Raw genomic sequence first — 27,331 nt, 5'->3', positions numbered from 1 at the left:
AGTGGGTCCACCTTACCGTTAGAGGTAGCCAAGGACAAAGGCCTTGTCAGAGCAAATCTCGAGGTCGCCGGGTTGGACCCATTCTAGAAGTTAAAGGAAAAGAGCAAGAGTATGGAACCTGCCCCCTCTTGTGCCTGTTTCCCCCTCTGCAAAACAAAGGGGCTGGATGAGATGATCTCCAACATCTCTTCCTGCTCTACAATTTTTATGAGGCCTGACATTCAACTAAACAACTCATCCCAGACTGGACCATTCAGGCCATCCTCTGACACTAGCCCAAACATTCAGAGCAGAGCCTCGAGTCATTTGCAAACATTTCTGGACTTTTTCATTAGGGAACTCATAGACAATTCATCATCCATCAATACAGAAGCCTTGCACCCCCAGATTCTGAATGTCAAAAACATGACAATGTCCATTCACACTGTCACTAAGATCACACTGGCATTCACACCAAGCAAAACAACAGCAAAGGGCACTGTGGTCACCAGCTCAACAGCTAGAGCATTTTGCAGCCAGTATAGAAATGTGGCCACCAGGGGGCACTGCCCTGAAAGTATTATAATAAAGAAGAAACCGAAAAACTCTTTTTGGTGTTTTCCTTCTTAAGCTCGAGTGACAAAACACCTAAAGCTTTCCTAATGAAAACACAAAGTGGGTTTCCTGGGGTTCCAGGATGGCTCAGAGGTCTTTTGCCTTCTGTTTGAGGCCAATATTTTGGCCAAAAGAAGGCAACTACTCTTTTAAAACAACCACCCTTTCAGAGAAATTAATGCTACACTCGCAATTTTCCCCAGAAGGGTTGACACCATAGCTTGCCCTGAACCTCCCACCCCTTCAAAGGCGTCCAGCCTGAGGACTGGACCTAGTTGTGCATCTCGGCAAGGAATGTTTTGCTAGAGCTGCCTAATTACCTAGTAAAACATACCAACCCAATGACAAGCCTCAAGCTTTAGCTGTAGACACAGGATGACAAAAATACACAGAGACAGTAGTAAAAAGTGTGCAAGGTATTAACTGGGATATCCCGTCTTATATGACTGCAGGGGGAGCTCCGGTGCCTCCGGTCATAACCAGACTTCGAGAACATGCCAAAGGGGCTTCTCCAAATTTCTTCAGTATCTAGGGTGCCGCTTCCACAAGTGTGTGTATCCACGGTGCAAAGTTCGAGTATCCTTTTGTAATGTTCCAAAGCCCTAGGACCCATTTTCAAAGCTCTAGCCTCTGAGTTCTTCCTGATTTCCTTGTGAATTCCAGGCACTCTGCATTCCCTACTATGAAAAGCTTGCTTTCTCCTAGGGATGCCGGCCTGGGAGAAGACTGCCTACCACATCCCCAGACCAAGAGACGCAGAACCAGGAGCTACTATAAAATAAGCAAGCTGACCCCTGCAGCTGCAAGGAGAAGAGCGCCTGTGGGGCTTGCACGGGGCAAAGGAGCAGTAGGCCCTTGGGGACAGGCATGAGGCACATGGAGGCGCTGCCAGGCTCACCTGCACATGCCAGCTCAGACTGGCCCCTGGCCCCGGGCAGACCAGGGAATAAGGAAACGCAACTATTCAATTCTCCGAGATGTCTGGGGACCCACAGGGACTAAAATGCAAGTAGGGTCCATTTTCAAAAGTCAAATCTACCAAGCTGAGACACTGCATCACAAAAGGTTTCCACCCGGAGTTTGCAAAAGGCTTCTGGAGCTGGATTCTCTTAGGCTTTCATTGAGAACTGGATTTAACTAATAGCTTCTCAGAAGCAAAGCCACAGCTGTGGAACAAGCCAAGGCCTACCTGACCCAAGACTCAGTACTTCTGTAATTTATTAAGAATATGATCCCTTAAACACCAGAGAGCCACCGTGAGCACCAACATGGTGGGAGTGGGGCGCACAGCCTGGATGGTGCAAGGCCATTCTACCCCACAGGCATTCACTTCCCCAGCACTTTCGATGCACGGGCCACTCCCTAGCCGTGGGACCCTAGGCGGGGGACCCTACCCCTCTGCTGATCAGCCCCTTTTCTCAGACACGTGGCCCAGAATCACCACCCTGGCCAATTTGCAAGGCTGCTGTGAGGCTCTAATGAGACAGCAAATCACCACATACATGCCAAGCATTGCCACTCGCTTCAGCTGGGCTTAGCCCAGTACTGTGCAATGACAGCTTCCAGAGCCCAGCACACGCGGGGCACGTAGTCGGTGGTCCAAAGAGCTGGTGCCCCTCTCCACTAAAGGGAAGGGGACGAAGGAAGAGAAACACTCCGGTCCAAAAGTACCCCCAAGCCTCTAGCCGACAGCGTGGATCCCCCGGTTTCCCAGGTCCCTCCGCCAACCTTCAGCAGCGCTCCCACCGCGCCCCGGGCGGCTGGGGGCCTCCCAGCGGGGTCCCAGTGCACCTGAGAGCCCCGGTCCGAGCCTCGTCTCCCGCACTGGCCACCGCTGCCCTCGAACACCGCCAGCGGCCCACAGCCACCTGGCCACTGGGACTCAGTCTCCCCGCGCGCCGCTTCTTCCCGTTTTGCTCTAACCTCCCCGAACAACCGCTGAGGCTGGACCGGGCTCAGGCCGGGGGTCCCGGGCACCGGAGCCGCGTCCCTCCTTACCTGCACAGCTCGGCGAAGGCCTGGAAATTGAGCTTCTTGATTTTCTTCTCGCTCAGCCAGTAGCCAACCCTCTTCCCTTTCAGAAAGGTCTGCATCTTCCTCCTCGGGCGGGAGCCTGGGTCCGGAGGAAATCGCCCACAGGCCGAGTCTGGCGGCCGGCGCGCGCCGCGAGCGTGCGGGCACCTCCTCCCGGCGGCGGGGACGCGGATCGGGGCTCCGGGCGCGCAGTCCTGCGGGGAGGGCGGGCAGGGGCGGGGCGCGGCGGGCGGCCGGGAGGAGGGAGCGGCGCTCAGCGCGGAACGCCACTGGCTGGGCCGCGCGGGGCCGCCCGCACCGCCGCCGCCGCCCACGCCCCCGCCGCCCGTCTGCCCGCGAGCGCCTCGCCGTCCGGCCCGCGGGCTGCAGCGGGGGCCGGGCCTCCGCGGACACCGCCCCCGCCCGGCGCGCCTCCCCGCGGCCGCGCGGGCCCGAGCCACACGCCTCCGGCGGCGGCAGCCGGCGGCCTCCGCGCCCTCCTTCCCTCCGCCCTCCCGCGCCGGGTCCCACCCTCCGCGCCCCGGGCGCCGCGTTCGGCCGTTCCGAGCCGGGCGCGTGCCCCTCGGGCGCGCCCGGACCCCGTGGTCCTCACCCGCCGCCGCCGCCACTTCCTCCTCGGCCTCGGCCTCGCGCGCAGCCCGCCGAGAAGGGCGGCGGCGAGCGCCCGCACACACGCCGAGCCCGGCCCCGCCGCCGCCCCGCGCTGACCCGGCCGGCCGGCCGCTGGAGCCCGGCGGGCCGCGAGCGCGCGCGGCCGAGTGGCCGCCAGGGGGCAGCGCCGCCCGCCGCCTCTTAAAGGCGCCGCGCCGCCCCTCGCAGTTACCCGGAGCTTGTTTCTGTCGACGGGTTGGGGGCGCGGGAGTGTTTTTAGGGCTGCCCTTCCCGAGTGGTTTTACTTTTTGGAGGGGCGAGGGAAGGGAGTCGCGAGGTGGGCACTTCTTGCCTGTCCTTTGGGGGTGATCGAGCGGCTGAAGGTCTCTGTACCCCCAGCAGTGTTCAGCCCCCTAAAGGCAATTCATTGCAACTGCAAGCGGGGGGCGGAGACGTGGAGGGAGATCTCTTTTCCCTTGAGGAGGTCGACCCAAGCCCAGGATGGAGGCCCCTGGGGAGGGCTATGAACACCCAGGGGCCTTCCCAGGCAAAGGACATTCACCACCAACTCACATTCTGGGTCCCCTTCAACGGAGGAGGAAGGGGGGACTAGAAGCGGCAAGAATAAGAGGGACATCCCCAGGAGACCCTTTCCATGGAGGTTTGGTTATGCCCACGCCCTGTGGGGCAGTAGGGGAACATTCCTGCTGCAAAGAGCTTCTGGTTTGGAGAGGAGAAATGGACATCTCTCCCCAAGCCCAGGCAGAGAAAAATGTATTTCCGGGGAGGGAAGGCCCAAGAAAGTATAAGGAAGGGGAAGGAGCTTGAGTTGAGGCTGGGAAAAATGAAAGAGCCAGGTGGTTAGGGCCTGACAAAGACTGTCCTTGACCAAACTTGGGTCATGCTGCTCTGAGTTCTCTTTCTGACCAGGCCCTGGCCTTGAGTTCTATTTTAGTAAGAACCCTGCTGAGTCAGGAAGATCCCCCACCCTTGGTGTTTGGTCACCCCGGTCTGCCTGCAGTAAGACTCCCGTCATGTCAACTGAGCCAGAGTCCTCCAGCCTTGATGTTTCCACTTAGCAACTTTCCATCCACTGACCGCCCCTGCCCCTGCTCCGTGGCATCGAGTCCCACGTTTCCTTGTTGTCATCAGAGTTGAGCTCAGTCTCTCCCACTGCAAAACCCCTGCTGCAGTAGTCCCCTTCTTGAGTGAAGTCTTACTTGCTGTCGTGAAGAAGTGTCTGATTAATTTCTTTCTTAACAGGGGAGAGAAAAAGGATGGGTGGAGAGTGGAAAAGCCACTGGGTGATAGACAGGGCTCCCCCAGTGCATGCCACAGCCAAGGGTACTGGGTTCCCTAGGCCATGGGAGCCTAGCAGGGGAGGGGTGACAGGGTCAAGGGTCAGCTCTGTGCCTAGGAAAGCCTGGATCCTAGCAGAAGATGGAAAGCTGGATAAAGGGACGATCATGGCAAGGACCCCCAGGCCGAGACAGGAAATGGGTAAAGGAAGGCTAACGGGGTAATAACAAAGGGGGCCCGGGGGCAACAATAAACTTGGTATTATTGAAATCAACAGTAGGAAATCTCTTACACAGGAAATAAATGCTCTGCTGTTCTCAGGAGCTGAAAAAGCCATTGAGGCTGGGTGGTCTAGGAGGCTTCCTGGACTTCCTTCCCTCCTCCAACAAACACTTGGAGGCTGGTGTGTGGCAGAGACACTGTGGAGCACTGGAGTACTGAGGAGTGAAGCTGAAGTCCCTGGAAATAGGATCCCATATTTCTAATCAAAGCCATTGGTTAGAAATATGAGATGAGAGCCAAAAGAGAAACGGGCAGGGAGATGGCAATCTGTTCTGCTTGGCTGAATGACTGGGGAGACTGTGACGTTGGATCTTGAAGGATGAATAGGAGTTCAATGTGGAATGGAAGGGGCATTCCTGGCAAAGGGAAAAACAGGTGCTCAGGTTCAGAGGGTAAAAAGGCAAGAACACCGTAACCAGCTGGGCATGGTCCTATAGGGGATAGGCAGGAAGATGCAGCCTGAGTAACGGATTAGGGGACTGAGACTGGGGAAGGACCTGAAGGCAGAATGTGTGTGTGTGGGAGGGGGTCACCTCCTAACGGGGAGCTAAAGGAAGTTCTTTTGGCATCCTCATCTGGAAAGTGGGGATAAAATGTCCCACCGGAGTTGCTGAGAAGACTTAACAGGCCATCAGAGAACTTGCCTTGAGGGCCAAGTATGTACAGAGCACTGGGTATCTTCAGGCTCACAGAAAGCCCTTTCTTTCAGGCCCAGCCACAGGGCCCTGCTTTCTTCCCCTGATTACAGCCTGCCCCCACGACCCTTCTTCCTCCTGGTCTCCCAAGTGGCAACCAGGTGAGGCTTGTCCGTGCTGAGACTTCCAAGGTGACCACACGTCTACTCTCTCTCCCTCTCCGCTGGACCACTTACTTGCTATGTGACCTTGCAGATCACATAGCCCATCGTGGCCCCAGATCGCCTGTCCTATCTCATGGGGTAAGCCCTGCTCCATGAGAGCAGTTGAAAGTGCAAAAGACGGGGGGGGGGGGGAGGGGGGGGGCGGCTATGAGGTCTAAAATGTGTCAGGGGGACAGGGAATGGGTAAGAGCATTGATGTCACTCATTGGAATGGGAAGAACAGTGTTTGGCTTCAAGATCTAAGTTGGGGGTCCTAATTCAGCTCTTCTCAGCTTTGGCAAGTCACTTAAATGCTGTGTCTGAAGGCTCCAAGTGGGAAAAATCCTACTTATCTTAAAGGATTATGGTAAGGATTAGAACAGTGTACCAGACTTTGTTCTCAGCAGGCCACCAGAAATGGTGCTTGTTAATGTCTCATCCACGGATTCTTGGGGCTCAAATGAATCCCCTCACCCCACCTACCATCCTACCCCAGCTGCCAGAAATTATCTGCATGACGGTTATAGTTTTCAACAAACTCTCAAAGAGTCTGTGAACTGCCCCAAAAGTTGAGTCACTGATTACTCCAACTTCCTCTCTTACCAATAAAGAAACGGGGCCTGGAGAGAGAAGGGGATTTACTCAAGGTCACAGAGCAAGTAAGTGGGAAAGTTGAGACCAGCATCCGAGGGCCAAGGACTCCCTTAACTGTCCCCCACCGCCACCGCCTGCACATCAGGCACTGCTGACCATCCTTCTGGAGATCTGGAACTTGAGAAGGGAGGGGCAGGTTCTAGGACTGAGACCCCTGCCCCGGGTGGAACAGGATCCTCCCACTGCACAGGTGGAACCAGGGACCCACCCACTCTTGTCTGGAACCCTGGGCGGATCATTCAACATTTTTATCTCGGTTTTAAGGTGAGAGCTCTAGGGCTAGGAACACCCTTCAGGGCTGTCCCACCTAGACCAAGGGAATGGGCCTTGTTGCCTACTCCGTCCCTGCTTAATCAACAAATCTGTATGAGGGTTGACTCCAGGGAGGGGCATGACCTCAGGCCAAAATTTCTCTACTGGGTGGGATGGGGGAAAGGGATTAAAAATTACTGATTGGGTACAATGTATACTATTTGGGTGATGGGTACACTAAAAGCCCAGACCTAACCATTATGCAACAGATTCATGTAACAAAACTGCACCTATACCCCTTCAATCTACCGAAATTTTAAAATATATACATTTCTTGGCTGGGTGTGGTGGCTCACGCCTGTAATCCTAGCACTCTGGGAGGTAGAGGCCGGAGGATGGCTTGAGGTCAGGAGTTCGAGACCAGCCTGAGCAAGAGCGAGACCCTGTCTCTACTAAAAATAGAAAAAATTAGCTGGGCATTATGGCGCATGCCTGTAGTCCCAGCTACTCGGGAAGCTGAGGCAGGAAGATCACCTGAGCCCAGGAGTTTGAGGTTGGTGTGAGCTAAGCTGACACCATGGCACTCTAGCCTGGGCAACAGAGTGAGACTCTGTCTCAAAAAAATAAATAAATAAATAAAATATATACATTTCTCTACTACTCAGTTTCTTTCGTTACCACAAAGCCCATCAACCCTTCCCCACTTGTCTGTTCTCTACTATTTAGCCAAAACTGTCTTCAGATGCAAATCAGATGTGACCAGGCTACAGTTACCTCCCTCCACCCCACCTTAAATGGCCTCGCACTGAACTTGGGGTAAAGCCAAAACTCCTTGAGAAGGCCGCGGCCTCCCGGCTTCCTTTCTCACCCTGTTCCCCTTGCTCTCTGCCTGCCATGCTGGCCTTTAGGCATGCAATCCCTTTTCCTAGAATGTTCTTCCCTCTCTTTGCTTATTAAACCATCTACCAGCGCTCAGCTCAGAGGTCCCTTCCCTGCCTTTCCAGCCATCTAGTACCTCCAGTGCAGGTGGTCATCCCATTTGGCTTGTCATCCTGATTGAGTTCTTGGTTCATATTTGTCCCACCACCGTAAGCCCTTGAGGGCAGGAGCTTTGTTTTTTTCTGATCATCCTTGTGTCCCATAACATTCCAGCAGGTGATGCTGACTCAGAGTCTGAGTTCTGTCTGCATTGTAGATGAGGCCAGACTGGATCTAACAGTCCGCAGGCAGAAGTGCTCGGTAGACATTGACTGAATAAAATAAATGCAGGTCAGGTAAGTCCCACCAAAGGTAAGTCCCAGACCTGTCTGAGGGGAGAAGGACACTGATTGGTGTGGAAGTTAAATTTGCCAGTTCAAGACATAGCCAGACTGGCGTGACCACTTACTATCTGTATCACTGTGGCAAGTTAATAAGCCTGTCTGAACATCAGTTTCATCATTTATTAAATGGGAGTCACTGTCAGACCTAGTTCTTAAGGTTGCTGAAAAGTTGAAATGAGTCTAAATCCATACAGCTAAGTTTGTAAAAGACTATAAATTCATGAAGGAGCTAAATTCTTACAGGACTGCTTCAGACATGCCTGATGAGTATGGGCCACTGCTGAGCTGTTATTGTTCCTACATTATCCACACAGTGGACCCCCATGGCCATTAAAATAATCCAGTGGGATAACATCTGCTCATCCATTCGTTCAATAAATATTTATTAAGCAGCTACTATGAGCCAGGCACTATTTTGGGTACTAGGGCTACTGCAATGATGAAAACGGTACAAAATCCCAGTCCTTGTGGGGTCTACTTTCTCAAGGGGCACGTAAAGCATACACAACAAGATAAGCAATAAATGATAGAATGCTAGTAAGTGATACATGCGACAAAACAAATTGAGTGACCCAGCACGGTGGCTCACGCCTGTAATCCTAACACTCTGGGAGGCCAAGGCGGGTGGATCGCTCGAGGTCAGGAGTTCAAGACCAGCCTGAGCAAGAGCGAGACCCCCGTCTCTACTAAAAAAATAGAAACAAATTATGTGGCCAACTAAAAATATATATAGAAAAATTAGCCAGGCATGGTGGCACATGCCTGTAGTCCCAGCTACTCGGGAGGCTGAGGCAGTAGGATCGCTTAAGCCCAGGAGTTTGAGGTTGCTGTGAGTGAGGCTGATGCCACGGCACTCTAGCCCGGGCAACAGAGCGAGACTCTCTGTCTCAAAAAAAAAAAAACAAAAACAAATTGAGCATACTAAGGGGGACAGAAAATGGTGGGTTTCTATCTTAATCAGGTGGTCAGAGTAGATTCCACAGGGAGATGACTTTTGAGCAAAAATGTGACAAAGGTGTTATAAGAAAGCCAAATAGATACCTGGGTTAGGAGCTCTCAGGCAGAGAAAGAGCAAATGCCCTAAGGTGGGCTTGGGCCTGGTATGACAAGGGACAGCAGGGAAGCCAGACCGGCCGGAACAGAATGAGCAAAGGCAGGAGTAGGGGCAAGAATGGAGGAGAGAGACCAGTGAGGAGGATACTGCAAGCACCCAGGCAAGTGGGGCCCCAGGTGGTAGCAGGGAAAGTGGGGAAGAGGGGTCAGATTCTGGACATAGCTTGGAGGCAGTGGGATTTCCTGGTGGGTGGCGTATGGGAATGCAAGCAAAAGAGAAGGCACGCATGTCTGAGCTTCTTGGCATGAGCAACGGGAAACATGGAGTTGCTGACAGTCCATGACTGTCAGCAGAAGACCTCCTTCTGGGGAAGACAGAAGGTGATACAGGTTTGGGGGCTTCAGCCAGGCTAGGTTTGAGACATCTGCCAGATAGCTGAGTGCAGATGTCCAGCAGGCAGTGTGATAAGAGGCTAGCGTTAGGAATGTGACTCAGATTAGAGATATAAAATGGGGAGTTGTCAGGGCAGAGATGTTACTTAAAACCTTGAGACTGGATGAGATCACCTACGGTGTGGGTGTGGCAGAGAAAAGGTCAAGGATGGGACTGAGGGTCATGACCACAGTCAGAGATCAGGGAGGAGCAGAGGAACAGCAATAGAGATGAAATAGAAGGAAACCCAGGAGAATGCACCGTCCAGGAAGCCAAGCGAGGGAAATGTTTTTGGGAGGAAAGGCCAGTCAGCTGGGTGGAATCAGGGGAGGACTAATGGGTGGCCTTGGATGTGATGTCAAGGAGGTCATCGGTGGCCCTCATAAGAGCAGATATGGAATTTCTCAGATGTGCTAAGTCAAAAGCCCAAGTGTAACGCAGTGTTTACGAGAGACTGCCACTTAGTAAGACAGTACAGAACCACACACAGATACGCTTCTGTGAATGGAGAAATGTCTTTTCTGAAAAGATGACACGAGAAACCATTAATAGTGTTTGCTTCTGGGGAGAGAAACTGGGAAAGGAGGTACCTGGAGTGAGAAGAGATTCATTTCTCATTTCATATTTGTCATGCTATTAAAATATTTTTCATCAAAAACATAATTATAAAAAGGGAACAATGTTCTATTATGAAATGAGAAAATATATGAAATACTGTTGGACAGCACGACTCCAGTCAATGTCCATTTCCTGTTGAAAGGGCTGGTTTTGGAAAGCGAAACCCTCCACGCACCCTTGTGGGTTGGCTCGTCCTTCACCAAGCTGAAAATGAATCAGAGTTTCCCCCCAGGGTGCATCTTTTTAAAATAACATTTTCCAGTAGAACTCAATTAGCATGATCAGACTTTAAAACATTAAAAATAATTCTTCACCATTATCTAAAACTCGATCTATGTTCAAATAACCCTGATTGCCTCTAAAATGTCTTTTATACCTGGTTTGTCCAAACTAGGATCGAAACCCAGGCTTTGTACTGCATCTGGTTGTGATGTTTCTTGGGTTCCTCTGATGTGGCCAGGTCCTCTCATGAAAGAGTCTGGATTGATTGTCCTACGGAAGCTCCCACCTTCTGATTTGCCTGGTTGCTTCTTCATGGTGCCATTTAGCTTGTTCATCTGTCTCCTACATTTCCTGGAAACTGGAACTTAGATCTGAAGTCTTGATTAAAAGCAAGTTAAAAGCTTTTTGGCTAGGCTGGGCATGGTGGCTCATGCCTGTAATTCTAGCACTCTGGGAGGCCGAGGTGGGCAGATCGTTTGAGCTCAGGAGTTCAAGACCAGCCTAAGCAAGAGCAGACCCTGTCTCTAGTAAAAATAGAAATAAATTATATGTACAACTAAAAATATATATGGAAGAAATTAGCTGGGCATGGTGGTGCATGCCTGTAGTCCCAGCTACTTGGGAGGCTGAGGCACAAGGATTGCTTGAGCCCAGGAGTTCGAGGTTGCTGTGAGCTAGGCTGATGCCACAGCACTCTAGCCCAGGCAGCAGAGCAAGACTCTGTCTCAAAAAAAAAAAAAAGCTTTTGGCTAAAATACATTGTGGAATGGTGTTATGTATAGCAGAAAATACAGAAGGTCTGGTCGTGCTAAGATTTTCACATACATATGCACCCATATAACTATAGCCGAAATCAAGATAGAGAACATTCTTAGCTCCCCAGCTGGCTCGGTCTTGTGCCCCCTCCCCAGCAACAGCCCCCATGCAAAGGAAACCTCTATTCTGACTTTTGTCACACAGATGAGCTTTGCCTGTTTCTGTACTTCATATAAACAGAATCTTACAATATCAGCTATTCCACTCAGTATTCTCTGGGAGATACATCCATATTGTGTGTGTATCAGGGTTTTTTTCCCCATTATTGTCTTGTTTCATTGAATGAATATGCCAAGATTTTGTTGTCCATTCCCTTCTGGATAGACTTCCTAATGTTTTCACACCAATTGATAATCTTGCCTAAATTGATGATTTCCTAGGAGTTCAAAACACTGAACAGACACTGAAATTGGCTGTCATCCCTGGCAACAGTGGAATAGGAGAGGTTTAAACTGACATTGCAGGGCTGGTGGGAGGGAGATGATACAAATCAAGAGTGTTCATTTAGCGTTATACACAGCTACTGAGACCCTGAGTCTGGTTTTTAAAGAACTCTTAAATACGTGGCTTTGTGGCCTTCTAGAGCCACCCTGCAAAGAAGGGCATGCTCTCCCCCTTTTGCAGAATGAGGGCCCAGCTGGAAGTCACACAGAGATGGCAGGGCAGGACCTGCCCCATTCTTGTTACTGTGGGGAGGCAAAGAGAGGGCAAGGATAGGAATCCTCTTCTCCAGAGGAAAAAAGAAGGGGAATGCTAAGAGAAGCAGGGCGGTACAATGGAGTTTTGAAATGCAGCTCACTGCTGCAACACGCCCTTTGTACAGGCCAATTCACTGAGGCAGAGGAAGAAAGCCAGAAACAGCCAGCCCTACCTGTCACCTGAGCAAGGCCGGGCCCCCAGGCCAGAACCTCCTTGGACAATGCTTGCTCTCTGCTCACACCGTTATTTCATGCCCAAAGCCAAAGTGACAAAAAAACAGTGACCAGGCCTGTGCGTGGGGATTTGTCTCCATGACACCCCCTTCTAGGATATCTGTTCTCCTTCCAAGGCCTGGGAAATGTCCCTCTCAAAGCCATTAGTTCCCTCCATGCCAAACATTTAGTGACATTCTTTTAGTCCTCTGTGGCACTTAGAAAACATAGCTATTGACTAACTATATTAAGAAATGCCATCTACAGCCCACCCCTGGCCAGCCCCACAAACCCCAGTGACGTCCACCCTCCGGAGTCATGGGGAAAGAGGCCTCTGGTGGCCTCTTGGGTCCTAAATTGCTTTTCCTGGCACAGTCCCACCCTCTGGGCTCTGCCAGACAGACAACTGCAGTGGGATCTCACTTTACAAGAACCCTAGATTAAAAAAGGAAAAGAAAGAAAAAGCTTCCAGCACACGTGCCTCAGTGGTGGATGCTTCACCAGCCCCCGCTTGAGTCTAAAACAGGATTCCATCTATCGTAGTGTGCGTCAAACGGCACCTGCAAACACAGGTCCACAGCGGAAAGGGAAGCACCACACACAACCCGGGAGCTGTGCTCGTTCAACTTCAGCGAGCGCACGGATCACCTGGGGATCTTGTTAAAATTCGTGCTCTGAAGCACCACATGTACTCACCATCAAATTGGTTTTAGCTGATCAACACTTAAGTGCACATACAGTAGTAATATTCACTGGATGTCAGGCAGGTGGGAGGGGGAGGGGGATGAGTATAAACACACCTAATGGGTGCGGTGCGCACCATCTGGGGGATGAACACACGTGAAGCTCTGACTCGGGTGGGGCAAGGGCAATATACGTAACCTAAACATTTTTACCCCCATAATAAGCTGAAATAAAAAAGAAAAAAAATGCATGTTCTGATACAGTGGGTCTGGGCGGGGCCTGAGACTGCATTTCTATCAGGTGATGCTGATGCTACTGGCCCCTCGCTGAGCGGCGAGATACTAGAAACTGAAACGTATTGTCCTCAAAGTATATGGCTAAAATAAAATGAAAATAGAAACTAAAACAACAGACTAAATCAGCAGTTTTTTGGCTGCATGTTAGAATTACGGAGGAGCTTTAAAAAACAAAACTTCTGTCTGGGTGCCACCCCAGACCAATTGAATCAGAGTTCTTGTGGGGGCAAGAGGCTTGGAGGGAAAGTTGGACCCCCAAAATAAACAAGAGCAGCACCTTACTTATAATGTGCGGTTGATAATGTGCAGTTAAATAAGAGCAAAATTTTAAAGCCATCTGCATCTAAGATGAACATACAGAAATGCGAGAAACAAAACAGTCTTCCCCCAGGTATTTGGGTGCACGTGGACGTTGAGAACTACTACTCTATACCACTATATGGGGAGAAATGGATCGTGAAATTATCATCATCATCATTTATAATGAGGTACTCAATATTCTTTACAGTTAAAAAAATAATAGCTACCATGCACGCATTTATAAAGCTCCTATAAGCAACACTGCATGCAGCCCTCATGTCAGCCCTGCACGTGGGCCAGTGATTTCCTCCCACTTTCTAGCTGAGGAAGCCGAGGGGCTAGGGGTGAAGGCACTCCCCTGAGGTCACAATGAGTGAATGGTGTGACAACAGCTGAGCTCAGAGCTAGCTGACCCCAGAGCCCATGCTATTACATAAACCAGGGGTCAGCAACCTATAGCCAGACTAGACCCTACCCAGCACCCATTTTTTTAAGTCTTGACTATGGCTGCTTTCCTGCTACAAGGGCAGAGGTGAATAGTTGCAACAGAGTCCTGTATGGCCTGCAAAGTTTAAAATAATCACATCTGGCCCTTGCCAGAAAAGTTCTGCTGACCCCTGCTCCAAATGGTTTCACTGTTTATAAATTCTCCGCTTTTCTTTTTTTACACTTAAACGAGTACTGTTTTTACTCCCAAACTCTGCTAAATTGGAACGTGTATAAAATTGGTTTTACAGGGCCGGTTAACAATAAACCAGTGGGTTGCTTGTCCAAGATTTCTGGTGGATGGATGCAAGCCCATGAATGCAAATACACTGAGCATTCAGACATATGAGGCCGTAAAAACATTAAGAACAAAAAGAGGCCTTAGAGGCTCACCTTTCTCATACATGTAGCAACTGCCAGTCCTCCTGGAGTCTGGGCCAGGCCTGAAAGAGGCAAGCAGCTGGGCTGGGCACGGTGGCTCACGCCTGTAATCCTAGCACTCTGGGAGGCCCACGTGAGTGGATTGCTTCAGACCAGGAGTTCAAGATCAGCCTGAGCAAGAGCAAGACCCCATCTCTACAAACAATAGAAAAATTAGAAGCCCCAGGTCATTCATTCAAAGTGCCCCCGACAGTATAACTAAGTGCTTGCCCTGGTCTAGCATCAGCATTTATGCATAGATAATAGGAGTTAAGACTAAGAATTGTCACGGGGAGAAATGAACTGTATTATTTATAAAAAAAAATAAAAATAAAAAAATAAAAAAAAGAAAGAAAAATTAGCCAGTGTGTGGTGACAAACACCTGTAGTCCCAGCTACTTGGGAGGCTGAGGCAGGAGGATCGCTTGAGCCCAAGAGTTTGAGGTTGCAGCAGTGAGCTATGATGACGCCTCTGCACTTTAACTGGGTAACAGAGCAAGACCCTGTCTCCCCACCCCCCAAAAAAAGCTGGCAAGCAGCTGACTAAGAAAATCCAAATGACAAACTGAAGAGAGTGAGGTACCCCTCCCCAGGTTATTTCCATGTGTTTGTAGGATGGATGAAGCATTCATTTAGCAAACATCTGTTGAGGCCAATAGAACACTCTGCAGAGTCAAAGAGAAATGAGGCACCGTCTTTGGCTTCAGGAAGCTCATGGACTGGTGGAAACGTCAGGTAAGTATGTGTATGTACAGAGCCATGTGGGACCATGAGGAGAGGGCTTCCTGGAACACGTCTGGGGGGAGGTGAGCCAAGGTTCTACATGAAAGCACTGTACCCATGAGACACTTGAGGAGGCTGAGTGTGGTAGTTCCCACCTGTAATCCCAGCACTTTGGGAGGCCAAGGCAGGAGGATCGCTTGATCATTCGAGAACAGCCTGGGCAACACAGAAAGACCCGTCTCAATTGAAAAAAAAAAAAGACCCTCAAAGGCAGGCAGTCTTTGTGTGTTTCTCAGCTCCATGTCCCAGCTGCTCTTGGTTGCAGGTCCTGGCAACTAAGAGGCATTTATTAAATATTATATTTAGTTCACTGGACAGCAGGGAAGAAAGGTGAGACAATAGAAAGTTAGGCCTCTGTGAGACGACTCTGGGTATAGTCTGGATTCTACCTTGCTGTCTGGGAAGAAAGGAGTAATTCTGGTAGGCTTTTTGGTTTGGGTTTTTTTTTTTTTAAATGATGGCATTAATATACACTCATTAAAGGATTTTTGGAAAAAAGAGACTATGAAAGAAAAAAATCACCCAACATAATCACAGTTAACATTGAATTTCCTTCCCATGTCTTTTCTATAAATAGGTAACATGTTTTTAATTTTATAGCCTGCATTGCCCTCTGTCATCATCATATCTTAGATTTCCTCTCTGTTGCAAAAGCCTTAATAACCATTAGTTTTAATGACTGCCTGATACTCTGCCTCGTGATTACTTAAGCCATCAACTGACTTCACTAGTCCCCTGATATTGGGCACCTGAGTCATTTCAATCTTATCTTGAGGCGCTAGAATTGTGAGGATTAAGCAATTCACTTGAGTACAGCACTGCCGTATACGTGTTGGTGATATGACAGATAGTGCTGGATGAACGTCTTTATCCCTAGAGCTTACTTGCGATTAGGTCCTTGGAAACGACTCATTACGGGTAAATAACAGGGTCAAACTCCTTCAGTAACAGTACGTCAAACGTATTTCCCAAAGGCTGAAACTGACTTTAGCCGTGCACGGTGGCCGTGCCTGTGGTCCCAGCTACCTGGGAGGCTGAGGCGGGAGGATCGCTTGAGCCCAGGAGTTCCAGACCAGCCTGGGCAACACAGCGACACTCCGACTCTACAAGAAAATTTTTTTAAAAAGTGGTAAGCATGAAACTGACTTTAACTTCCTGGGTAGCTTTTAAAATGGTGATATTTACCCCGTTACTGAATTACTAGCACAAAGTCCCACTGTGACAGGTGTGCATTCCTATTAAAGAGTCCAGCCAGCCTGGATCGTTCCCCATATTTACATTTCCCCCAGGAGGCTGCAAAAAGAAATACAGGAGGCCTGGTTTTAAATTTGAATCTCTGATAAACAATGAATAATTTTTAAAGTGTAAGTATGTCCCAAAATAGGCTGTGGGATATACTTATATTTTTAAAAATGTATTCATTTTTCATGGGAGATTCAAATTTAACTGGGTCGTCTGTATTTTATCTGCCAACCCCACTCCTGAAGAGCCCTGTCCAACCTTTGAAGCCACCTCAATGTGAATATGACCTTTCTCTGCCACCTGGAGTCGGTTCCTCCTTCTCTTCTCCTGGGAGCGGGACTATCCACGTTGATTGGGTGCCAAGGGCACAAGCCCCCGTGCCATATTGGGAAAGCTGGGCATGGCCTGGAGGAGCTGGGTTGTTTGTTTTGCTGGGTAAAGATTTTGCCTGCTTACATTAGTGGGTAAAGGTTTGTTTTCTTTTGAGACAGCCAGAAATATCCAGGCAGGCCTGGCCCCGGCAGGGTTGGCAGAATGGATCACAGCAGCTTCCTCCTGTTGTCCCTAGGAAAGCCCCCCAAGGACTTTTACGGCCCAGCGGGAAGAGAAGGGGAAGGTCCCTGCGCCTTAAGGAGTGGACAGACTGGGCCCATGAGGGAGGAAGGGCGTCAGGAACCAGCCACCCAACATCTTGGTGTTGGAAATGACTTTAAAGACCTGCTTGAAGCTTCTGGACAACTTTCCTGACATTTCTCTGCTCACCCAGAGCTCTTCCTTCCACCAGGGCAGCCCGTTTTGCATTCATACCCCTGGCTTCCAGAAAGTTCTTCCTTCCTTTGTGCCCAGCCTCCGATTCCCTCAGGGTGGAGTCAGACCTTTTTACCTTCTAACCTAAGACTGATGCCACTCGGAGAAGTGTGACCTCCATCCCTGACTCCAGCCATTGGTCGGGAGTGCCAGGCCAGGCTGGGCCACGTGTGGAAACCAGCAAACCCTCCTGCCCTCTGAAGGCCCCCCCACTGGCCCTCTCTCTCCAGGCCAGGACAGCCCCATGTCCCCCATCTGGATGTTGTCCTCTGAGCCCCTCCGGGCCATCCCCAGGCACACCTGGCCCCCTGGCTGGCTCAGGGCAGAGCTGATTCTCACTCTGTGAAGTAGGTAGCACTCCATGTGCCTCGGGTCCAAGCAGCCTTTTTGACTGGTTCTACCACTTCACTTCATCGACAAGGAGGCTGAGGCTAAGTGGCCTGCCCTAAGTCACCCAGGCAGCCGGTGGCAGAGTTAACACCTGGAACCCAGGCCTTATGGTTCCTAAACCAGACTTCTCTGTGCTCTACACACTGATCTGTGGCTCTGTGCGTGGACAGCAAATACCTGGTATTCAAAACCAAGGCCTTGTACGTAGCGTGACATTGAGAAAGCTGCCCAGCCTCTCTGCTGAGCCTCAGTTTCCTCATTTGTAAAGTGGGAATAACAAGACTGCCGAACTGAAGGGAGTCCTGGAGGGTCAGATGAGAGGACCCTTGCTCAGTGCTGGCCCAGTGCCTGGCTGTCAGCAACCGTCCTTAGTGTAAGACCTAATTAAGATACAGTGTGGCCGGGCGCAGTGGCTCACGCCTGTAATCCTAGCATTCTGGGAGGCTGAGGCAGGAGGATCGTTTGAGCTCGGGAGTTCAAGACCAGCCTGAGCAAGAGCGAGACCCGATCTCTACTAAAAATAGAAAAAAAATTAGGTGGACAACTAAAAATATGTATAGAAAAAATTAGCTGGGCATGTGGCACATGCCTGTAGTCCCAGCTACTCGGGAGGCTGAGGCAGGAGGATCACTTGACCCCAGGAGTTTGAGGTTGCTGTGAGCTAGGCTGACGCCACTGCACTCTAGCCCGGGCAACAGAGCGAGACTCTGTCTCAAAAAAAAAAGACACAGTGTGAGCAAAGAAAGGGCTTCAAAAATCTCAGTGTTGTACAAAATTGGGAGTTGAATAAAAGAGACTGAACGTAGGTCACTTTGGCTTCCAAATCTTGTATTCCCTTTGAGATGATTCTGAGCACACTTTAGCAGAGTTCTAGCGATTGAAACTAGGGTGATCCTGGACACCCTTCTTTCATTCATCCACTCCCTCTTTCAGCGCCCACCAGGTGCAAGGTGCCGTTGCAGGCATTGGGGTTGCATCAGCGAAGGAAACAAAGCCCTGCCCTCCTGCAGCCCACACTCTAGTCGCTGGAACAGGCAATACACAGTCTGCAGTTGGTTTGCAATGTCAGGTGGTGAGTGACAGGTGCATAGAAACAAAATACGATGAAAGGAGGGCCCAGCTATGGTTTTCTCACCCATGCTGGCAGCGCCGCCTGGTGGACATTTATGAAATTTCCGTAGTGTTTTTTTTCCCCGTTGTCACATGGATAGGGGGCACACCTGGCATTTGACTGGCTGGTGTCAGGGACACCAGACATGCTGCGATGCACAGGATAGTTGAAGGGATGAGGAGATGAAAATTAATCCCTCCACGTGATTCTAGAATGTCCCAGCAGACATCCATGTAGGTGAAAATTCTGTTTATAATTGTGAGCCTAGAACCTAACTTGGTTCTGTAATTAGGCATGAAGTATTTTGTGCAGAGATTTATCCCTCACTCAGTTTTTCAGGAATTCAAAAACCGTGTACATGGAGGAAAGGCGATATTTTATTTTGTAAGTAAGTATTGTTCACTGTTTTAGGAAACCACATCTCTGTGGAATTCAAGGTAACGTATCACACCTCCATCATTCTGCCTTTGCCACTGTGACACTTACACTAACTCTAGGTATAGACACAGACAATTGCCAAGCATTCATTTGTTGAATATTCAATTATTAGATGTTATTAATAATTTCATTTTATTTCTCCCATAAATTATAGTACATCCTATTGATTTTTTTAAAGTATGTGCTTAGGTAGGTTTTATTACCTGTGAATTTATTTTGTGACTGTAAAGGGGAGGGGGCCTTATGACATGTTATAAAAAGGGTGTATTTGATCTCCCTGGTGGGGGAGATGAGAACCAGGGGAGTGGGAAGAGGAGGCAGGTCAGAGGTCAGGGCAGATGTGCGAATGGGCAGGGGCACCTGGAGGAAGGGACGAGCCCTGAGCATGTCTGGGGAAGAGCCCTCCAGACACAAGAACAAGCCGTGTAAAGACATCGGAGCCAGGGCGAGAGGGAGAGCCCTCGGGCCTTGTGAACCATGGCAAGGCCATGGACTCTGGCCACTTGCCCTTACTCAGTGCTGAGCATTCGGGATTGTTTTATTGTTATGTTTTATGCACAGGGCAGGCCTATCTCAGGGTCAGGACCAAGGAGGAAGAGGCATAATCTGATTCCCTTTTTTTTTTTTTCCTCAAGCTCACTGTGGTTGCCCAGTGGAGAATACCTAGGAAACTGCTGCAGAAATCCAGCCAGGTAGTGGCTTCGATTAGGGGAGAAGCAAGAGATGGTTGGATTTGTGATGCATTTTAAGATCAAACTCACAGAATTTGCTAATAGAAGTGTGATTTAGAAAACACAAAACAGGGACTGGCATGGTAGCTCACGCCTGTAATCCTGGCACTCTGGGAGGCCGAGGCAGGAGGATCGCTTGAGGTCAGGAGTTTGAGACCAGCCTGAGCAAGAGCGAGACCCTGTCTCTAGTAAAAATAGAAAAATTAACCGGGAGTGGTGGCTCAGGTCTGTAGTCCCAGCTACTCAGGGGCCTGAGGCAAGAGGATTGCTTGGGCCCAGGAGTTTGAGGTTGCTGTGAGCTAGGCTGACGCAACGGCACTCTAGCCTGGGCAACAAAGTAAGACTCTGTCTCAAAAAAAAAAAAAAAAAAAAAACCACCACCAAAAAAAACAAATATAGAAATATAGATATAGATGTATGTATGTATACACACACACACACACACACACACACACACACACACACATTTCCTAGCTCTTCCTAGCTAGAAGGAAGCAATGAAAGCCCAGTGGCAATAAGCTTTCCCAGCACCCAGATCTTGGTTCCTAATTACCCGTCTCCACTAAGAGAACTAAAACTCATTGTTGAAACTGCTGATTCCAAGGCTAGGGCAGGGAAATTACAAATTGAGCATGGAACATCTTGTGCCAAAGAGCAAAATGATGTCTATATGTCAAAGTGATGTAGCAGCCAACTTAATGAACTCTCAATAGTCAAAGCCCAAACCATTCCAGCATTGTCTACGAGCTCCTGACTGGGATCCCCAGATGCCTGCTCTTCCTGGCGTCTGATTGTCTGGCTCTTCCTTAGATGCCATGAGCTCCTTAATGGCTTACTGAGTGTTAGAGTACAGATATGGCTGCTATAACAAAACCCAACGATTGACAACGGCTAAACAAGTAGAGGTTAATTCTCTTGCACTTAGAAGTCTGAGCTGGCATGGCACCTCTGCTCTACTAAATCATTAGAGACTCAACCTCCTTCTATCTTTTTCTCTGCATCCTCAACACTCATTTTCTGCCTCATGGACCAACGTGGCTGCTCTGCCTCCTGCTAGCACATCCCTGTTCCAGCCAGAAGGACAAACAAAAAGAAGAAAGGGATGAGAATTTGCCTTCTCTTATATCACTTCTATTCCCATTCCACTATCTAGAACTTAGTAACTAAATCATGCCAATCTGCAAGGAAGGCTGAGAGGAAAATGGAATCTATTTGGTCAAGCAACTTTGTACCTAGCTAAAAATTACTTTACCATGTTAAGAGGGGGATAACAAAAATTGGGGGACAGTTAGAAGTCTCTGCCACACTTGGCAATAAATTTCTTGTTTTGTGTTGAATAGAATTGGATTTTTTGTACATGTGACCAACAGGATACAGAAAAAGGAGACACTTACTTTTATTGACCGTCTCCTGCATACCTGGCACATCACACAGACATCTCTTAATCTTAATAGTGACTCAATAAAGTAGATTTTGACAGGCAAGAAAACTGAGGCTCAGAGAGACAAAGTGACTTGTTCACAGTCACAGCCCCAAGTGACAGAGCTGGAGTTGGAACCCAGATGTCTGGGACCCCAAAGTTCGAGTTCTTTCCCTGGCACCACAGTTGAGGTGCTCCTTCTCCTTTGCCCAAGGCACTTCCCCACACCCCTCAGCCCCTTCTTCCCACTGGTGCTGGGAACACACACTGGCCAAGGCGATTCCTGCTCGTTTTTTGTGTGGGTCAGATTTATCTTTGGTTGGCATCTTCGTCCTTTAGCAATGTTAATACTGTCCTCAGTGACACACCTTTGTGCTTAGACAGCTAGGCTGTGGCTGCAGCTACACCCTGATCTCATGATGAGAAATCAGGTGTTGGGACACACCCGGGCATCTCTCAGTCATGCATGTACTCATGAATAAGACAGCAATAAGTGCTTCCCTGGAGAAGCTCCAGTGTACTAAAAGACTTGAAAATAAATATAAATTAAAAAGTGCTGAAATCCTGAGATAGAAGTATGTTGGGGGGGGGCACTCAGGATCCAGGAGTCAAGAAAGGCTTCTGAAAAAAGAAGGTATTTGGTCCATGCATCTACTGAAATGCTATGCTCACGTTTGTGCTTCTGTGTGTTTCTCCTGCAGAGAGAGTCCGTGCTCTTTATCAGGTTCTCCAAATGATTGACAGCTCGTCAGCTAGAGACTCTGAGCCAGAGGTTGAGAAGGCTGTGGGGCCTTGTGGGGATGGAGTGGCAGTGAGGCGGGCAGGGGAGAAGACTGCAGGAAAGAGCCTGGAGACGTAAGGAGGGCAAGGGCCACTGCTCGGAGGCTGGTCTGCCAGGCCAAGGAGCATAGACTTCACTGTCAAGGACAATAGGCAATTATTGCCTAGGTGGGGTCTCTGTTTCACCCATGGCCTAGGTCACGTAATCCTCAGAGTTCTGGTCTGTCTCACGGTGTCCCTTAGGCACCACGAATACACAGAGAACTAGCTTCCTGCAAACATCAGGGGAAGCTTCCCACAGGAGAGCTAGCGGGTCTAGAAGCATGAATAGGAATTTGCCCAGATAATGTTTTAGTCAGAAAGAGTCTTTGAGCTTTACAGAAATCCCCCTGGCACTGTCTTAAAGCCAGTGGTGTGCTTGTAAATGTTTAATAACAAGCTCTTAGGCTGGGATCCCTGATTGGCAGCAATTGCTAATTGCTGCGGTGTAAATACTGCCCCCATGGCGCATTTCAAGCTACCAATGTGATGTCGCTGAAGAAATATGCACAATTGGCTCTCATGAGCCAGTGTGAGCCGGCCCCAGCACACCACTGCCACCATGCCCGGCTAATCTTTTTCTATATATATAATTTTAGCTGTCCAGATCATTTCTTTCTGTTTTTTTTTTTAGTAGAGACGGGGGTCTCGCTCCTTTTCGGGCTGGTCTCGACCTCCTGACCTCGAGCAATCCTCCCCCCTAGGCCTCCCAGAGTGCTAGGATTACAGGCCTGAGCCACTGCGCCAGGCCCTTTTGCTTTACTTTGAACTTCAAATCATGCGCATTATTACTTATTCAAAGAAGTAAACAAAATTAAAGATGAAACAACAATAGCAAAAGCCCTTAGGTGGAAAACCCAGGAAGTTTGTTAAGAAGGGTAGTTCCAGGATCATATGACATTGCAGAAAGTTCCCTCTGTCTGCCATGGAGAACTGTTAGGAGACTAGAGGGGGGGCAGACAGGCCCCAGTGGTGCTGCAGAGATGAGCCCCAGCAGGACACCAGGCCTGGGCCACAGAGCCTGTCCCCGGGGACTGGCTGGGCTATGGCCTCCCACCCAGACTGGAGAGCTGCTGCCCAAGTCTGCCCTCCTCCCGGCCCCATGGATCTGCACTGGAGGGGGAGAACGGGGATCACAAACCCCCTGCCCTCTGCGTCTGTGGTGTCCCCTCCCCCACAGCACACCCAGTCTGGCATTTCCTGGGCCTACCCTGCCCCTTCTCCCAGGGCACCGCTACCCCTGAAACTTGGAAGGAGGGTGTGACACCTGGAGGCCAAGCTTGGTCCCCACCCCCGGACAGTGACTGGTCCTAGGAGAACACATGACCCTATGTGGGCCAATCAGAGTCAACGAAGGAGAACTTTGGGACTTAGGCCGAAGCTATGGGGACAGGTGCATTCCCTGCGCTTATCAGCAAGCTGGAGCTGCAGGCGGCAAGCTCACCTCCATTTAGGGAAAGTCTGAGTAAGCACACAGCCAACGCGGAGGACAGCAGAGGCTGGACATGCAGGGGGACTTCTGACTTATGCCAGGCAGCGGTGGTAGCTTGGCCTGGGTTCCCCAGTAAAGCAACGCCTGAGAAAGGCCTGTTTGCTACTATTTTCTAAGGTTGCGAGAGCCCCCCGAGAACAGCAAGGAGGGACAAGGGAAGGGAGGTGAGAAGGAGCCACAGTCAACAGGAGGAGGCTCCATCTTGCAGGGCCATCCTCTTAAAACACGCATAATGTCAGCTCCCGGCAGTCCATCGAGGAGCAGAGGGGAAGAGTGTACCCACTTCTCCCATCCGCATTGGCCAAAGGTTTGCTTAATGGGGTGTGAGCTCCCCGCAGGTTGCGGGCTGATAGCTTTGTAGGGGCCGCTGGCTGCGCTGGAACTTACAGTATAAACAAAGAACTGCAAGGCGGTGAGTGTTTTGAAGAAATAGTACAGGAGGGCAGGAAAGGTCTTCTAAAAAGGTGGAGAATCCGAAGGACCCAGAGGAAGAGTAGGGGTCCACCCAGCCGAGGGAGAGCCATCAGGAAGGGCCATCGGGGAGAGAAGACAGCACGTGGGCACCCGGAGGCCGGGAAGGGGAAGTGTGCTTGGGGAACTGAAGCAGGCGGCATCGCTATGGCACCCACAGCAAGGCCGGCCAGGGAGCATTTATGGAGCGCCAAGTACATACGCATGTGGCCCCCTATTGTTTGAGCTGCCCTGCCCCGTGTCCCTTTTTTTCTGGGAATTGTGCCTTCTTCCTTCCTGCCCTGGCACATGGTTACCATAGGAACAACCTAGCGCCGAGGGCTGGACCACACCCCTCTGGCCACAGTTGGCTGGACTAGAGGTGGGGCTGAGAGAGCGATTGAGGCTCTCCCTGCAGGGCTGGGCAAGTTGCTTGTTGACTCGGGAATGCTGGCAGCCAAGTTTTCAGCCCAGTGGACCAGGAAGCAATGAAAGACGCTACTGCAGAAGTGTTAATGAGACAGACATGAGACTAGACGTGAGGAACTGTGAGACAACCTGGTTCCTGGTGTCCTAGACATGGCTGCACCCCTGCCCTGGGGCTCCTTGAAACAAAGCCCCCTTGTTGCCTAATTGCATCCAGTGGGTTTCTATGGGGTTTTTCAAGGAAACATGTCCTAACTAATACCTTGCCAAGTGCTAGAGCCTTCCAGATGCATAAATACGGCAGGGTCTCTGCCCTGAAGAAGGTCATAAACCAACTGTAGAGACTGATATACACTAAACATTAACTACAGGGTGATAAGTGCTATAATAAAAGTTCGTTCAAAGCTGGGGGAGGTTGTGTGCAGAGATAAGTTAAGATAACAGATGTAAAAGGATTTTGGTATTATGTAAGTCCCCTAAAATTATACTTATGAAATTCAATTGCATTTCTACTTTTAATTTAATCACCACAGCCACTTTCCTTTCAAGTGATGCTATTTTATAAGGCAGTGCCAGCCTGTTACCCGGCAATGGGTAAATCATCCAGGGTCTCATGCTTTTATTTCCTATCTGTGTTTGGTGAGTGAATGGATAAAGAACCTTCCAATTTCCCAAAGAATTAGGAAGCATTTGACAGTCTGTCCTTGCTGCTATGTTGGGATTTTCTACCCTTCCTGCCTGCATCAACCTCTCCTTGACTCCAGGAAACGAAAAGGCTGCTGACTCACCAAAATAAAATCTTGCAAGTGAATCACTGATTGAGAAGTTTGCTGATTGACATGCCATTGCCATGTTAACCACATGATGGTGACATTATGTCTGGAGAGAAGGTGTGACCGTTTCCACCTATACAATCTTCAAAATCATCCCATCTAAGGACGCTTTGCAATGCTCAAATAATTTATGAAAGAACAATGATATCTTATTGAGAAACACCTTCCCTCCACCCTCACCACAGGCAGACAGCTGTTTATTCCTGCTGAATTCTTGAAGGTGGAGATAACCATGCAAGCATCGCTTAGAAGCACCCTGGTGTACGGGAACAAGGTGGGCTTCGGTGTCAAGATAACCTCTCTGCAAAAGTGACTGCAACACTGGTGTGTTTTCCAGCCAGAGCACTTCCAAGGCCACCTGATGAAACTCCAGCACACCCTGAAGTGCCAACACACACCTAAGGGACGCTGTAGTTCCCACCTCACTGACTCAGGATAGCGTGGACATTGCTGTTTACCCGCTAGAGTGGTGCCACCTTGTGGCAACATCATGAACTACGTAATCTGGAGGCCCACCTGTTTTGAATGAAGGGACTCTTGATTAATTTTTTAATTGGGTGGGCTTCTGTATTTCAATTGTGGGGCATAATATGAGGCTTTATTCATATTTTTACATTACAGTATTTCAGATTTCCACAATTCAAATTCATATAAAATGTAACTGCACTCTATATATTCGATTTACTTAAATCCTTTAACTCTAGTGTCAGGAGTTTGTTTAGAGTTTTCCCCTCTGGAACATTTTTAGGAGGGCTACTAGATTTGGGGGTTAAAATGACAGTGCATGTGTGTCTAATGCACTTGTCTTTCTGTGGGCCTTGTGTCTAGGTTACAATAGCCCTCGGAGGAGGGCACTGTGGGGTCACTCCCATTTCATGACAAGGATGCTGAAGCAGATAGAAATTTAAAAGTTTGCCCAATATCTTGCAGTTGGTGGCAGAACCAAGCTTGGATCTCCTGGTTACTAAAACCAATTTTCAGACAATGTTTACATTTAAATTTTCAATGACTTAGTTGTCATTTCTTAGTTTTTGTCTTACCCTGTTCCTTCTAACCGTCAGGATGAATAAGAAATATGCAGGCTTCAAATCAAAACCGGCTTTGAAGCAGATCCACTTGGGTTTATTTGCTAGCTTCACCAATAGTTACCAGCTGTGCAGATTGGGCAGCTACTAAACCAACCTGAGCCTTAGGTTTCTCTACCTTTAAAAATAAAATTGAGCTGACCAGGTGTGGTAGCTCACACCTATAATCCTAGCACTATGGGAGGCTCAGGTGGGAGGATTGCTTGAGGCCAGGAGTTGGAGACCAGCCTGCGCAAAAGCGAGACACTGTCTCTATTTAAAAAACAAAATAGAAAAATTAGCTGGGCATGGTGGCGCATGCCTGTAGTCCCAGCTACTCAGGAGGCTGAGGCAGAAGGATCACTTGAGCCCAGGAGTTTGAGGTTGCAGTGAGCTAGGCTGATGGCACTGCACTGTAGCCTGGGCAACAGAGCAAGATCCTGTCTCAAAATGAATAATTAATTAAACATAAAATTCAAAAATAAAATTTAGCTGCTCCAAGTGCAGTAGTGTTTACAACTAATTGATCACAGCAGGTTACAGATTTCTTTGTTCCTTTTCCTCTCCCACTGCTTCACTTGACTAGTCTTTAAAAAAAATAAAATGAAATAAAATAAAATTGAGGTACTCACACACACACACACACACACACATGCACACACACACACACACACACACACATTCTTTCAAATGCATACATGAAAAAACTGGTGACATCTGAATAAGGCCTGTAGATTATACCAGTGTCAATTTCCTGGTTTTGATATTGTGCTATAACTGTGTAGGTGTTATCATTAGGGGAAGCTGGTTAAGGGTACATGGGACACTCTGTATTATTTTTGCAACTTCCTGTGAGTCCATGATTATTGTAAGATGAAAAGGGCTTTTTGGTTTTTGGGTTTTTAAAAAATCAACCAATTAGTGTAGACAGAATCTCCAAAATATATTTTCAAATTTTAGTGTTTGATTGGCCTTTACTGAACCGGAGGGGAAATGCTTATGTCCTAATATTGCTTGAAAATTAAAAAAAAAAAAAGACTACTGAATTACACTCACATCATGATCACAACCGTGTTCAAGGAAAGGAAATGTATAGTCTCAAAACAGAAGTGTAGAGAAATGCTACCAAATGTTAATGGTAATTCTCTGAGTGGTTGGAATTTGGTTTCTACTCACTTTACTGTACTTTCCAAATTTTCTATGATGAACTCGACTTATTG

The 27,331-nt window shown here is 49.0% G+C and overlaps 1 protein-coding gene across 2 annotated transcripts in view; it reads right to left on the bottom strand.

Annotated features, from left to right (window-relative positions):
* The window catches only part of ITPK1 (inositol-tetrakisphosphate 1-kinase), a 155,615-nt gene extending 152,685 nt beyond the window's left edge, over window positions 1-2,930 (bottom strand). Inside the window, exon 1 of one of the 2 annotated variants that reach the window (XM_045561779.1) lies at window positions 2,593-2,930. In XM_045561779.1, coding sequence (XP_045417735.1) covers window positions 2,593-2,687 — 95 coding nt within the window. In that variant the 5' untranslated portion in view covers window positions 2,688-2,930. The remainder of the gene's footprint in view (window positions 1-2,592) is intronic. The other variant, XM_045561799.1, reaches the window with a different exon arrangement.
* Window positions 2,931-27,331: the final 24,401 nt, after the last annotated feature.

Source organism: Lemur catta, chromosome 1 (assembly GCF_020740605.2).
Source record: "Lemur catta isolate mLemCat1 chromosome 1, mLemCat1.pri, whole genome shotgun sequence".
NCBI classification, from domain to species: Eukaryota; Metazoa; Chordata; class Mammalia; order Primates; family Lemuridae; genus Lemur; species Lemur catta.
Note: the sequence above shows the minus strand (reverse complement) of the source record. Positions and strands in the feature narration are given on the sequence as shown.